The following is a 15,134-nucleotide window of genomic DNA, read 5'->3' as shown; positions in this document are numbered from 1 at the left end:
TTCAACCAAAAGCCACTTATTTACTGCAAAGTGCCAGCACAGCAACTGAAGCAGTAATTTATTTCTCCTTGTTCTCTCTGAACTTTCAATCGTTCAGACTCCTAAAGACACCAACACAAGTGAAAAGAGGAGGGAAAATTCATCTATAATTGTAGGAAGCTTCTGCAGGCAGATTCTTTGAGTCCTGTCTGGTGAACTTCATGCTGGGGCGATGGCCTGGGTGCCCACAGAGAGGGCTCCGAGTGCCGCCTCTGGCACCAGTGCCATAGGTTCGCCACCACTGGTCTATGGGATAGCAGAGGAATCTCCAGGAGTAGCAGTATACTGACAAGCAGAAACTGAATCTTTCTGCGCAGATTCCGCCAGATAATAAGGAACACAGGATGACGAAGCTACTAGCATGGGGAGTCAGGAATCAATTCAAAACAAGTTCACTCACGAAGGCTGCATATTTTTGAAGGGGTTTTCCCACAAAAGACAATTCTCAAATCTCAATCCCTAAGTGATATTTACTTCAATAAATATCATTTTTACCCCTTACTTTACAATTTAACTCAGTTTTATTGCTGTATTACTTCCTATCGCTCCCTAGGTTGGTCAGTGCAAAATTCCAGGGTGTGGGAGGGGACTCTCTAAGCAGACACTTTATGATCCATCTAGTTATGTGAGCTGAAAATGTGGTTAAATTATCAGGGTACAGGTTTATATACAGTTTCATTTAGCTTCTGAACATTGCACTAGTATCTGACACATAGAAAGAGAGATAACACAGATCAGAGATGAGATGATGAGATCCATGAGATGCCTATTACACACTGTCAGCGCTGCTACATATCTGTTCTCACACTATGAGATCTACTGTGCCTCCCTCCCGGATAGAAGCTTGTTGCTTCTCTCTCCTCAGGATGTGTTATTTGCTGGCAGGAAATGAGTGTTTGTGAGTTCCATCCTGGAATGAAGGGGGAGGGGTTAGAGGGAGAGAGGACCTCAGCTCATGCACCATGAGACAGAAAAGCATTTGTTAATAACAGTGAATTAGAGAATGTGTTATTTTGTTTTCCTGAGTATATTTAAGAAACTTGTCTATGTGGGAATACCCCTTGAAGTAAATGTAACTGCTGAAATTATTGTTTACAATGCACTTAGATGAAGTATGTCCTTGTGCTATGGTGGCGTAACCCCTTTAATATGCAAAATGATTTTTTTAATGTAGTAAATTGTCTTCCTACATATCAAAATAAATAGAAGCTGTTTACTGGGTCCTTGATAAATCATCTTTCTTTCAGTTAAACCAAACAGAAATAAACATTTATTCAAGGCCAACTAATGTGACAAAGGTTATATTCATAGTTAAAAAATCAGCCTAAGCCAATGCTGTTTTAAATTATTAGTATTGTACATCTGGCAGATGTGAATGAATATGCTGTATTGCTTATTTTTGCTTAAAAATACAGATTTTACATGGTACATATTTTATTATTAGAAATACAAAAATCGAGGACATTAAAGAAAATCTACTGTCTTGATCGTACTTGCTAAAGTAGCTCCCACCTATAGATTTTTCAGGCCACCCCAATGCAGAATCTTTTCTAATTTCTCTCCTTTTTGTAAAAAACACTTTCAAATATATACAAATTAATCTCAAGTGCTCCATCCATGGAGCAGTGAATAAACGCCCCCTCTGTGTTTTCGCTTGCTCCTTATGCCTACGTCACAGGCTGGCTGGTTTCATGTCCCTTGCCTGAGGGATGTGTATTCAGTGCTCCTAGGTTTGGGTAATTGCCAGTGCTGCCAGAGAAGACTAATACTTCTCAAATAGGTTATGGCTTGCAATGAAAGCACCAAGTATAACATAATAATATATGGACTGGCCAAGTCTTCTTGCACAGGATCAGCTCTTTTTTATTAGCATCTTTGATCTTGTTTATAAATATATATCCATAAATAATAATATCTATAAATAAAGAGAATATGGAATCTGTTTTTCTTTATGAAACATCCATTTTCATCTGCAAAGATTAACACAAAAATTAATATTATATTTTTGCTGAGATCTGAGCTCAAGTTTTCCTTGTTTTTAGAGCTAATCCTCTGCTCCACTGTTCTTTAAGTAATAACACAAGAGGTATATACACCCTTCTAGGAATTGTTTATTGGATACTTATATTGTAGTCCCTATTATATGCTGTAGGCAGCGTTTTGTTCCTGTGGATGTTTCCGTAAGGGGTTCACACAATGTTTCACAATTAATTTATTTTTAGTTCTTTCTATTTTGTGTCAGTTGCAATGCTGTCATTTTAATTAATCTATACATTGCAATAAAAATGTAACTCTTACCTTATATTTTATATTTACAGGTAGCAGCCCTTCAGATATCCATGACCTGCACAACCCTGCCTCCTTGAATCTTCAAAACCTGCACTGAAATATTCCAATTTTTGCCTGTCCTCGCTTTTCTCTTATCAGAGTGAACCTAATCTACCAATGCCATAACATTTCATCTGACATATTTTAGCCCTCCTGAGAAGGAGGCTGGGGAGTAGTGTGCTTGGCTGGGTAAAGGGAGGGGGTGCAGGGCAAGAGGGGGGTTAGACGTTAAGATGCAGAGCTCCCCCCAAAGGAGAGAAGCTGTAGAGGAGGCTGGAGGCCTCTCTCTGAATCATGTGCTCTCGGGGGGTGGGGAAGACCACGGAGCAAGGGGGACGCAGCTGCAGAGCTGGGGAGAGAGAGAGAATTCGAGGGAGAGTCCGGGCAGTAATTGGTCAGCTAGAAGGAATCTTACGGGATCTCAAGGAAGTGGCCAAAGAACTGAGAGAGGTAAGTGGATGGTAAAATATTGTTATGTCAGGAATTCATCATATCAGTTCTTTATTCATTATTTTTGTGTTGAACATGTATGAACATAATGCCAGATACACATACAATGCCAGATATATTATAATAACAATGGTGACTTAGGGGTGACTTAGGAAGCCTTATCTGACTTGGAAGCCTTATCTGACTTGACACCTTGTCTGCCAAGACCGAGTCTCTCGAAAAGTAGCTTTGCTTCTGCAGCCCTGATTTGGCCTGGGTTGACTGGGCCCTTCCTCCAGGAACTACAGGAACTACCGTTGAGGCTCATTACTTCCCCCAGGCCAAGTTTGGGCTCTAGGAAAGAGGCAACTTTTTGAGTGATGAAGCGCCACTCCATGCCAGAAAAACTCTAGAAGGTTGGTTACAGCTTCCACAACCTTCTGGTTGAACCTCAAAGCTATTTTTTTTATTGAAGAAATTAATATAGCAAGTAAATTTTGTAATATATTTCTTAGAGGAAGGCAACTTCTTGGTGCCTTGTTTCTGTTATCTCTCCTGCAGTGAGCAGTGCATCCAAAAGTCTCTGATTAACTATTTTCATACCTAGATTATATTTCCCTTAATGGTGTCATCTTTCATAAGAATTAAAAGAAATCTACCATCAAAGTCAAGCATGATAAACCAGGGGCACTTACTCATAGATCCAGGCTATGTGGTAATCTTCTTGCATTTGTCATCTATAGCCTCCTTCCTTCTAAAATCAACTTTTAAAATTATGCTAATAAAACAGAATGATGACTTGGGTTACAAGAACCCCTCCATGCTGCATATCAGTGTCGGACTGGAGTACCTTGGGCCCACCAGAGAAAATCTTTTTTGGGGCCCACCTTTCATGTAAATAGAAAGAACCGAAAACACGTTGGGGCAGATTTATCAGCAGCATTTAACATTAGACAGCGTAAACGAAGATGAGCAGATTTATACTGCACCAGGTATCATCCAGGCTCACGATGTAGGAATCTGGATTATAAATATGTTGTAGTAATAATAAATAATTCTTTATTTATATAGCGCCTACAGATTACACAGCGCTGCACAAAGCAAAAGGCAGGATCGCCAATTCTTTTAGCTTCTTAGGACCTTGTTTTAACAATAAAAAGGTTTCCCAAATTATGCAAATGAGCCTCAGGGGCTCTAGACTATATAAATGTCAATGGAGCTTGGAGCCCTGAAGGCTCATCTGCATAATTTTTAAAACCTCTTTTTCTTAAAAACAAAGGCATACGAAGATACAAAAATAGAAGCTTCTGCCAGAGGGGGCACACACCAGTATGTCAGTGTGCTTGGTTCACAATCCTTTATCTTGGTGGTAGATTTCCTTTAATGAGACTTTATGTAGTGCTACATAACTTTAGAGTGACAGCTGCAACTCTCAAGCTTGAATGGTGCTCCATGCTGTGTACTGCTACTGTAGCTCCATGTATGGCTGTGTACGGTGGCTGTCGCTCCATGTATGGCTGTGTACTGCTCCTGTAGCTCCATGTATGGCTGTGTACTGCTCCTGTAGCTCCATGTACGGCTGTGTACTGCGGCTGTCGCTCCATGTATGGCTGTGTACTGCTCCTGTAGCTCCATGTATGGCTGTGTACTGCTGCTGTAGCTCCATGTATGGCTGTGCACTGTGGCTGTAGCTCCATGTATGGCTGTGCACTGTGGCTGTAGCTCCATGTATGGCTGTGTACTGCGGCTGTATGGCTGTGTACTGCATCTGTAGCTCCATGTATGGCTGTGTACTATGGCTGTAGCTCTGTGTATGGCTGTGTACTGCGGCTGTATGGCTGTGTACTGCGGCTGTAGCTCCATGTATGGCTGTGTACTGCGGCTGTAGCTCCATGTATGGCTGTGTACTGCGGCTGTAGCTCCATGTATGGCTGTGTACTGCGGCTGTAGCTCCATGTATAGCTGTGTACTGTGGCTGTAGCTCCATGTATGGCTGTGTACTGCGGCTGTAGCTCCATGTATGGCTGTGTACTGCGGCTGTAGCTCCATGTATGGCTGTGTACTGCGGATGTAGCTCCATGTATGGCTGTGTACTGCAGATGTAGCTCCATGTATGGCTGTGTACTGCGGATGTAGCTCCATGTATGGCTGTGTACTGCGGCTGTAGCTCCATGTATGGCTGTGTACTGCGGCTGTAGCTCCATGTATGGCTGTGTAATGCGGCTGTAGCTCCATGTATGGCTGTGTACTGCAGCTGTAGCTCCATGTATGGCTGTGTACTGTGCCTGTAGCCCACAGCATCCAATACAGGGCCTCCCTACCCCCACAGCATCCAATACAGGGCCCTCCCCCCCCCCCCACAGCATCCAATACAGGGCCCTCCTCCCCCCACAGCATCCAATACAGGGCCCTCCTCCCCCCCACAGCATCCAATACAGGGCTCCCCTCCCTCCACAGCATCCAATACAGGAACCTGGCCCCCCCGCAGCATCAAATACAGGGCCCCCGCCCCCTGCAGCTTATATTACAGGGCTCCTTACACCTACCTCCTCATCAAAGGCTGCTGACTGTCCCTCTCCGTTAGTCCAGTCTGCCACCTACGCACTTTCAGCAGTTGTGCATCGCGCAGAACGATGCCGGCTGGGAGCACAATGATGCGCTGTCGCACACATTGACAACAGCGGCGCGCATACTGATGACGTGGACGCTTATGCCGACAGCGCGTACACACTGATGCTGTCGCTGAGGATGACCGCGTGCGGCAGTACACCGCGACCTGCAGACTGCCTTGCGTGCTCACAGATGCCGGCAGTGCGCATCGGCAGTACGCTGTGACCTGGTGCTGGCGGAAACAGTGTCCGCCAGCGCCTGATCAAAGACTTTGTTTCAGTGTCGGGACTCGGGGCCCACCGGAGGTTTCTCCGGTACTCCGCTGGGCCAGTCCGACGCTGCTGCATATTCACAGGTTTTTACAGTGTGCTGTTTCAGTGAAATTGCATCAGGCAGAGGGTGGGTAGTGCAGAGTGGAGAGGGAAGATAAGACAGTTTAACAGCCTTTGACTGCTGAACCTTCCCAGTAGCCTTTCAGGTTTATTTCCATAATTTTAAAAGTTGGTTTTAGAAGAAAGAAGGTCATGGACAACAAATATAAGATTATCACAGTCAAGGTTCCTCTATGAGTCAGTGCCCCTAGATTATCATGCTGGACTTTGATGGTAGATTTCCTTTAAAGGAAACCTACCACCACAAATCTACCTATAAAGGTAGATTGGGTGGTAGGTGGATCAATGGGACGTGAGGATAGCCCTTTTAAGGGCTAATCCTCACGTCCCCACACTTTTTGATAACTTTTATTACACATATATTCAAATTTACTTATGCGGCTACTGGGGCGTGGTGTAGCCGCATCTGAGGTTACACGAGGCGGCTACTCCACGCCCCGCTAGCCACTTTACCCCTCCTACTCACCCATCTTCGGCGCGCAGCTACGCATGCGCAGAAGAGCAGGCCCGCGCCTGTTTCGGAGCAGTGACCGCGCAGGCGCGGGCCTGCTCTTCTGCGCATGCGCAGGCGGCAGGATCGCCGGACGAGGGCGCGGAGCTGCGCGCCGAAGATGGGTGAGTAGGAGGGGTAAAGTGGCTACCGGGGCGTGGAGTAGCCACCTCGTGTAACCTCAGATGAGGCTACTCCATGCCCCAGTAGCCGCATAAGTAAATTTGAATATATGTGTAATAAAAGTTATCAAAAAGTGTGGGGACGTGAGGATTAGCCCTTAAAAGGGCTATCCTCACGTCCCATTGATCCACCTACCACCCAATCTCCCTTTAAAGTATTCAAAGACTTTCTGCAAGTTTATGCCATTGGGGACAATATCAGGTTCCTTTATCTTTCAGCTGTCAGTGATATACAGGACAGAAAGCTGATTTACATAAACTGCTTAAATAAGGGAGAAAGACAAAGGGAAAAGAAGGACACAAAAACATATTTCTTTAATAAAGTATATTACAAAGTTTACTGTTATCATCTGCACAATGAATTAGAGAATGGGGCAGATTTACTTACCCGGTCCTGGGTACAGGTAAGCGCGTGTTCAGCGACACTTTTCTTTTTTTTTTTAAATGCGGCGGTTTCTCCGAATCCGTCGGGTTTTCGTTCGGTCACGCCCCCCCATTTCCATCACGTGCACGCCGGCGCCGATGCGCCACAATCCGATCGCGTGCGCCAAAAACCTGGGGCAATTCAGGGAAAATCAGCTCAAAACTGAAAAATTCGGGTAACCCGCCGTAAAAACGCGATTTGGGTCCTTAGTAAATGACCCCCAATGTGTTGTAAATGCATTACAAACACGACATAACCGCAAAGGGAATGTAAATATAAGTGTAAATGCGTTGCAACCGCAACATAAACACAAACACGTAAGTGTTTGTAAGTGTAAACATAACATAAACGCAAATGCGACATAAATGCAAAAAGTACGTAAACACAAAACAGGGACGCGCAAGTGTAAACACAATGCAATGCAACATAAATGCAAATTCTGCTTAAGTGCGAAGCAAACACCACTTAAGCGTAAGCATAATCCGAACTCAAGCACAACGCAAACACCACATAAACATAAACATGATGCAAATGCAACATAAGGGTACGGGTAAACATGAAAAAAACACACCACAAATGCTGTGTAAGCTAAATGGTGCATCAACACTATGTAATCGCAACGTAAAACGAAAATGCTACGTAAATGCGATGCAAAAGCCATGTAAACGTCATGTTTGTGTAAATCTACTGTAAACACTTTTACATAACGTTTTGTGTTTACATTGCTTTTACGGTAACATCGCATGTGAGTTTGCATCTATTTTCAAATTGACGTTTCAAAGGCTTGCGACACAATTTTTAAGTTAAATCTCGTGGTTTGTCAGAATCTGCCCACCTATTTGTTTCTCATGAAAGCCGGCGCGATTGCGCCAAAATCCGATCGCATGTGACACAATACCCTTTTAAATGCGGTGCAAATCCAAAATCGTTGGAATATACGACGTTTGTGCGGTCCACGGACCCTTAGTAAATGAGCCCCATTGGGACTATGTGAACACAGTATAAATGTATTGTCAACAGATTGTTATGTGTGTGAGCATAGCCTTTAGATGAGCATAGAAAGAAAATCACAGCTCACTACTGTGCATAGAAGTTTTGTCTGACATTGCCTGCCACTGATTGGACAGTAAGAGAGAAGGCTAGCATAACACATACACCCTCTTCTTCTCCAGCACCTCCTCTCTGACCAAACACAGATTATAATGGTCTGATACCGGGACTGATATCTCTGCAACTGTGGGGGCTGAAAGAAAACTCAAAGTGTCCCTGAATCTGTGTAGCAGCCCCTACATAATGGTTCGCTCATCTCCCCATGTGTGAGGTGGTGAAATGTCCTCTTTAATTAGGTGTCCCAGGCCAGAAGTGTAGAGGGTGAAGAGTAGGGGTGTCAGGACAGAACCTTAAGGGACGCGAACAGAGTGGGGGGCGAGGTGAAGAGATGGTGTGAGAGTGGTAGACACTGGATGTCTGGTTGGAGAGGTATGAGGAGATCCAGGAGAGGGCCAGGTTGGTGATGCCAAGAGAACATAGCATCTGTAGCAGGAGAGAATGGTCAACGGTGTCAAAAGCAAAGTGAAGAAGGAGGAGAGAAAAGTGATGTTTTGCCTTGGCTGACAGTAGGTCATTGGAGACTTTTGTGAGGGCAGTCTTAGTGGAGTGATTGGGTCAAAAACCAAATTGTAGTTTGTCATGGAGCAAGTTGTATGAAAGGTAGGAAGATAGTTCTAGGTGGACATGCTGCTCCAGGAGTTTTGAAGCAAATGGGAGAAGTGAAATAGGGAGATAATTCAGCAAAGTAGTTGGGTCTAGAGATGGCTTGTTTAGGATGGGTGCGTCAGTTGCATGTTTAAAGAAAGATGGAACATTGCCAGTAGATCTGTTAGAGTTAGAGCTGGGATGAGCACAGTGGTGAGGTTGGGGATAAGATATAACTGAATTGGGTGAGATGTGAGCTTCACAGCATGGAGGAAACTTTCTCATCAGTAAAGATTAAAAGAGAGGGGGATTGGATATCCTTTTTGATTGTGCAAGTTAACAGCAGCTCTCCAGACACAAAATGACTTATGAAACAGAACATGCACACGTGTATAATTGTACTTGTAAACCTGACATTTTACTGAATTGCATGAACTAGTATGATGTCAGGACTAATAATAGCCATCATATTCTCACTCTTCCTTCTGCTGCAACATATTGGTTTGAAAACGCAATTGTTTACTTTCAGTGACAGGAAGACTAGCATTTGACTTGGCCCATATATATGGATGGTTTCCATGGAAATGACACTTCTTATATTTTAAGATCAGCAGAAGATACGAGCTTGACTGCTAAGTATGCACACGCAGATGAGCTATAAAGAATACATTCATTCATTCATGCTGAACAATTTTAGAATATAAAACTTTACACATAGTTCCACATTGTAGGAACCTATAAGTCTGGAACCTGAATGATAGGAAATGTGTGCAAGAATGTTAATATTTCTCCTTGTTATAAAAGGGACACAACTAAAATATACAAAACTCCTGTTACTTAGCAAAAGAGATACCAGCTTACTACTGTTCAACTCCTAACAAATTAGCTGTTAGCTATAGTTGACCAATTATTATGCAATAATTTAGTCCATGCTAAATGTCATTCCTAAGATGTCGAGTGGGAAGCTTTATTGTAACGCTATTACTTTATAAACAACTATGTAATATAATACTTATCTGTTTTAGGTGGTGGAGCAGATAGACAGACTTACTTCAGACTTTGAGTTTGAGCTGGATGCTGATGACTGGACCCCAGGAACTGTTAGTAGCACATCAAGCAGTGAAAAAGGGGGTCCTCTCTGTGATCTGGGACCCCTAGATTTCCTGAGTTCAGACAGCTGGGAATTCTGTTCTTTTCTAGAAGCCTCCACCCCTTCTGACTCTGGAGATGGCTCAGACCGCCCTCCTGACTTTAGGTTACTAAATGGTGGGGCTACCCCTAATGGTCCAGACTCCTCAAGTGAAGAAGCTCCTGTCCCACCGCAGAAGCCCCTACCAACAAGGACCCCTGGCTCCAGAGACCGAGTAAGATTTAGTGATAAAGTTCTATACCATGCATTATGCTGTGATGACAGTGAAGATCCCCCCTATGGCCAAGACACTCCTCGAGAACCTCCTAGGCCTCCTGTCCCTTGTAATGTTATACGAAGCAGTAAAGGAGGAATGGCTGGAGTCAAGAGGGGAACAAGGAGCTGTAGCACGCAGACTGTGTGTGACAAGAGCACCCAGACTGTGCTACCATATGTGCCAAAAAAAGGAAAGAAGGAGCCGATCTGAAGATGAAAAAGGACAGTGAATAGTAAAAGGTAGTTATAGAGACATTCTGGCTAGTAAACGTAGACTAACTGAATACCAGAAAATGTTAAATATATATACGTATATATACATATTTCTTGAATAGGTGAATGAGTGAGATGTTTGAATGGAAGAAATAACAGAACAGAAGGGTTTTTATGCATAAAGAGCGAAAGTAATGTGAACAACTGAGTTAACAGGTGTCATGTTGACATCTCTGCACACTTATATAATATGGGCAATATATGGTGCACTTTTTAACCTTTCTTATGAACCGGGGGGAAGGGGGCACTAGAACCGGGCCCTTCATAACCCACCTTGTAACCTCACATCTTCTGCTGTGTCCTCACGTCTTTCTGTTCCTGCGCCAGCAAAACCTTCACCTCACATGTATACTATTAAAGAGGATAAATAGCAAGATTAAAGTGTAATGTGTCTTTGTCTCTGTCGGGGTTGATATTCTTTGCCTTATTCATGTTGTTATAATATAGAAAAAGCTACTGCAATAACACAAACCATCAACACAAGTATCCCAAATCTGTGGCAATTGCTCTGCAAAGGTTATTGTACTTTCTGCTGCACCCTACCAATTTCATAGCAGACTATTAACCTTCAAACACTTCATTTACCATACAGCTCTATTCTCCTGAGAAGATGCAAGAAAATGAGAATTGCAGTAAAATCATGTAATATATGTTTCTTCTACTCTGGTTGTAATAGATATCACCAAATGACAGGTCTTGAAATCTCAGAGAAGCTCTTGACTGACATGAAAAACACCAGCATCATGGCAGATAATAGTGGTTATTTGTTCTATACAGCAGATACCTGCCCTGTAAGTAGAGAGCACAGCCTATGAGCCCTTTCTATATAGCCTTAATCACACCACATTTTACAATTACATTGTGGTTTCGGCAAAAGGTTTACCACCTCACATGCTGGAAATACCATTCTGCAAGAACACTTTGAATTTTCTCTCTAAGGGTACATTCACACAGCCCTATGCTCGCCCAGCCGCAGCCGGGTGGGCATACCGCTGTGCGATGGAGAGGAGGAGGTGACTCCTCCCCCCCATAGAGAACAGCGGCGCATGCCCGCACATACGGGGAAAGATAGAGCATGCGTACTGACGCCAGGCCGCCATTGCCGTCTGTGGGGATGTATATTTGGCCCGTGAATTTGCGCACACATAAACATTCCCCCAGACGGCCGCGTGAATGTTCCTTAACTCTTACGGTTGCTGAGATATCAGTTCCAGTATATGATGACTGTAATCCTCTACACTGTTAGAGAGGAGGTTCTGGAGTGGAGGGTGTGTGTTATACTATTCTTCTCTGACACTGTCAAGCAGTGGCAGAGAAGCTGCTGTGTAAGTGCACCATATAATTCTTATCTATCACTCTGTTTGCTGCTGCTGCGCATTCCCTGCTCCTGTCAGCATCGCTCCGCATACAGAACAGATCTTGCAGTAGCGCACGCGAAGAGAAGAGAAGGAGTAGTGGTAAACATAGAACTCCCTATGTAACAAGCAAATTATTCACAGCAATCATTGGGGGACATATTTATTAACCATAGACAATAAGGCCCCTTCCACACTAGCGAGTGTGATGCGATGAACTCGCATCACACTCGCAACGCAAGCTGCCGGGAACGCACGGCCCGAACGCTGCACCGCGGGAGTGAACTGACATGCTGAGTTCACTCCCGCGGTGCAGCGTTCGGGCCGTGCGTTCCCGGCAGCTTGCGTTGCGAGTGTGATGCGAGTTCATCGCATCACACTCGCTAGTGTGGAAGGGGCCTAAGAATGATATATAGCAAGCGCCACCTAGGCAATGAGAATGTTCTGTAGCAGTAGCCTCCTAGGCAACAAGCATGTTATATAGCAGTAGCCATTTAAGCAATGAGCATGTTCTAAAGCAGTAGCCACTTAGACAAGGAGCATGATATATACAGGTAGCAACAGCTACCTCGGCAATAGCGTGTTCTATAGTGGCAGCCACTGAGGCAATGAGCATGTTATATAGCAATAGTCACCTAGGCAACCTGCATGCTCTATAGCAGTAGCAACCCGGGCAATGATTATGTTCTATATCAGTAGCCCCTGGTCATCAAGCATGTTATATATAGCAGTTGCCACTTAGGCAACCTGCATGATCTATAGAAGTAGCCATCTAGTAACCTGCATTTCTATAGCAACCTTAGGCAACCTTCATGTTCTTTAGTAGTAGCCACCAAGGCATCAAGCATGTTCTCTAGGAGTAGCCATTTAAGCCAATAACATGTTCTATAGCTGTAATCACCTAGCCAACCTGCATGTTCTGTAGCAATAGCCACCTAGGCAATGAGCATGTTCTCTACCTTCGCAACTTGCATGATCTATAGCAGTAGCCACTAAGCATGTTCTCTAGCTGGAGCCATCTAGGCAAATTGTATGTCCTATAGCAGTATCCACCTAGGCAACATGCATGTTAAGTAGATGTAGCCACCTAGGAAAACAGCATGTTATATAGCAGCTGTGGGCTGTAACAAAAAGGTTGAGACAGTGGAATATCTTATGAAATACATTGGATCGAAAAACTAAAAATATGCGTGTCAAATATTTTTGAAACCCTCTGGAGGTTGGGCAGGGGTCAACTTTAAAATCTTAAATGAGAAACACCATTTTTTATAGCAAATTTGAGTTTCTAAAGAAAAATGTTATTGTTGATCTATGATTCAAGTCATTTTCATTGATAGAGGTCTCCCTAATCGCTTAAAATGTAAATGAGTAAAAAATTGTTCCAAGATAAGGATATCTCGAGAAATACACATCAGATCGAAAAACACAATAAATGTGACAAATATTTCTTAAAAATCTATCCAATGATACTAAAGTTGACCCTGTATTTTTTCTCACCCCAGGGGGTGGGAGATCACATTTTTAATGTAAAAACTACTTCAGTGTAACACATGGACTGTAGTAGTTTTCTGTTCTCTTCGAGGTGCTGATTTAAAGGGAACCTGTTACCAGGGGTTTGGCTTTAGTCTCCCTCATGCCCTCATAGCCAATGCTAAGCACATTCCCAAACGGTTTAAGATAAAAAGAAAATTTATATTAAAGTTTCAGTATATCTCATTGGTCCTGTGTCCCGCATCCTTGTGGCATTTCAGGTTAAAAAAATTCTAAAAGCCCATCACCCTCATACCTGCTCCTCCCTCTATTCTCTACCCTCGATGGCATAACTTAGACTCGATGGCATAACTTATGCCCTATGTGCCCACTTTTTGTCTCTTAACCCCTTAGTGCTCTGCGCCGTAGCTGTACTGTGCTGAGTCCCGCAAATAGCGCTCAGCGCAGTACAGCTACTGCGCAGAGACGATGCCGGTTCAGCGCTGCATAGCAGTCGAATCGGCATCGTTAGCCGCGGGGTTTCAACGGTAATCTACCGTTGACATCCCCGGCTAACACCCGCGGTCGGAGTGGGCTCCGATCGCGGGCGTTTAACCGGTCAAATGCCGCGGTCAACGCGACCGCGGCATTTAACATGCCTTCCGGGGGTCTTTACCCCACGATCGCCCCCCCCCCCCCGTGCCGTTTTCGGGGGGGATGATCGCTGCTATGGCACCTCTGGGGTCCGATCGGGACCCCAGAGAAGCCTGAAGGCAGTGCCTTTAAGATGGCGTCTGTGACGTCATCTTAAAGGCAAAGTGTCAGCCTGTGCATCTGCATAGGCTGCCACTGCTAATACCCTGCAATACATCAGTATTGCTGAGTATTATGATGAACAAGCAATCAGATGATTGCTTGTTCATATCCCATGGTGGATCAAGTAAAAAATGTAAAAAAAAAAATGTTTTTCAATAAAAAATAACTTTATAAATCACAAAAAATGCCCATAAGCCCCAAAACATATAAAGAGACATATAACGCTCAAAAAAGACTAAATCATAAGACAAACCCCACATATATAGTATCACCGCGTCCGTAACAATCCATAGAATAAAACTAAATAACTATTGAACCCATATGATGAACGCCGTAAAAAAAACGTTAAAAACCCGCCAAAAATTATGATTTTTACCTATTATATCCCACTAAAAATGCTATAAAAAGTGATCAACAAAACATATGTACTCCAGAATGATACTGCTGCAAAGAACAACATGTCCCGCAAAAAACAAGCCATCAACCAGCTCCGTAGCCAAAAACGTAACAATGTTATGCCACTTGGAAGACGGCGATGCAAAAATGATAGATTTTTCCCCACATTAGGGTTTTATTTGGCAAATTTAGTAAAACATAAGAAAAAATATTCATGCCTGGTATCCCCGTAATCGTATCGACCCATAGAATAAAGATAACAAGATTATTAGGATATACGGTGAACACGAAAAAAAAAGAAAGTAAAAAATCCGGTACAGAATTGATGCTTTTCTACTCATGACCTCAAAAAAAGTTCCTAAATTTTCAACAATAGGTGATACCAACCCCAAAATGGTAACACTGGAAAAAGCATCTCATTGCGCCAAAAAAATGCTGTCACATGACCCAAATAACGGAAAAGCGAAAATTTTATAGCCTTCAAAAGGGGGCAATGAGAAAACTAAAATCCTGGCAGCTGCAGGTTGCTCCTTCCCTTCTGCGCCTCGCTGCGCCCCCATAACACAAGTAACGGCAACATGTGGGGGGGTCGCTGCACTCAGGAGAAATTGTAGAACAAATTTTATGGTTGGTTTTCTCCTTTTATCTTTTGGAAATGTGTAAATTTTAGGGCTAAATGAACGTATAACCGACAAAATTTGACCATTCTAAATTTCACCGCCATTTTGATTCAATTACTATGAAGATTTCAAGGGGTTAACAATCTTTGTAAATGCTGTTTCTGATAGTTTGTGGGATGCAGATTTGAAAATGGGTTGGTTATATAGGGG

The 15,134-nt window shown here is 43.5% G+C and overlaps 1 protein-coding gene across 3 annotated transcripts in view; it reads left to right on the top strand.

Moving 5' to 3' along the window:
• The window catches only part of INSYN1 (inhibitory synaptic factor 1), a 119,073-nt gene extending 108,431 nt beyond the window's left edge, over nt 1-10,642 (top strand). For all 3 annotated transcript variants that reach the window (XM_072147840.1, XM_072147839.1, XM_072147838.1), the window contains exons 3-4: nt 2,358-2,817; nt 9,615-10,642. In XM_072147840.1, coding sequence (XP_072003941.1) covers nt 2,662-2,817; nt 9,615-10,205 — 747 coding nt within the window. In that variant the 5' untranslated portion in view covers nt 2,358-2,661 and the 3' untranslated portion in view covers nt 10,206-10,642. The remainder of the gene's footprint in view (nt 1-2,357; nt 2,818-9,614) is intronic.
• The last annotated feature ends 4,492 nt before the right edge of the window (nt 10,643-15,134 follow it).

Source organism: Engystomops pustulosus, chromosome 4, assembly GCF_040894005.1.
Source record: "Engystomops pustulosus chromosome 4, aEngPut4.maternal, whole genome shotgun sequence".
Lineage (NCBI taxonomy): Eukaryota > Metazoa > Chordata > Amphibia > Anura > Leptodactylidae > Engystomops > Engystomops pustulosus.
The sequence above is the reverse complement of the archived record's forward strand: the minus strand, read 5'-3'. Positions and strand labels throughout refer to the sequence as shown.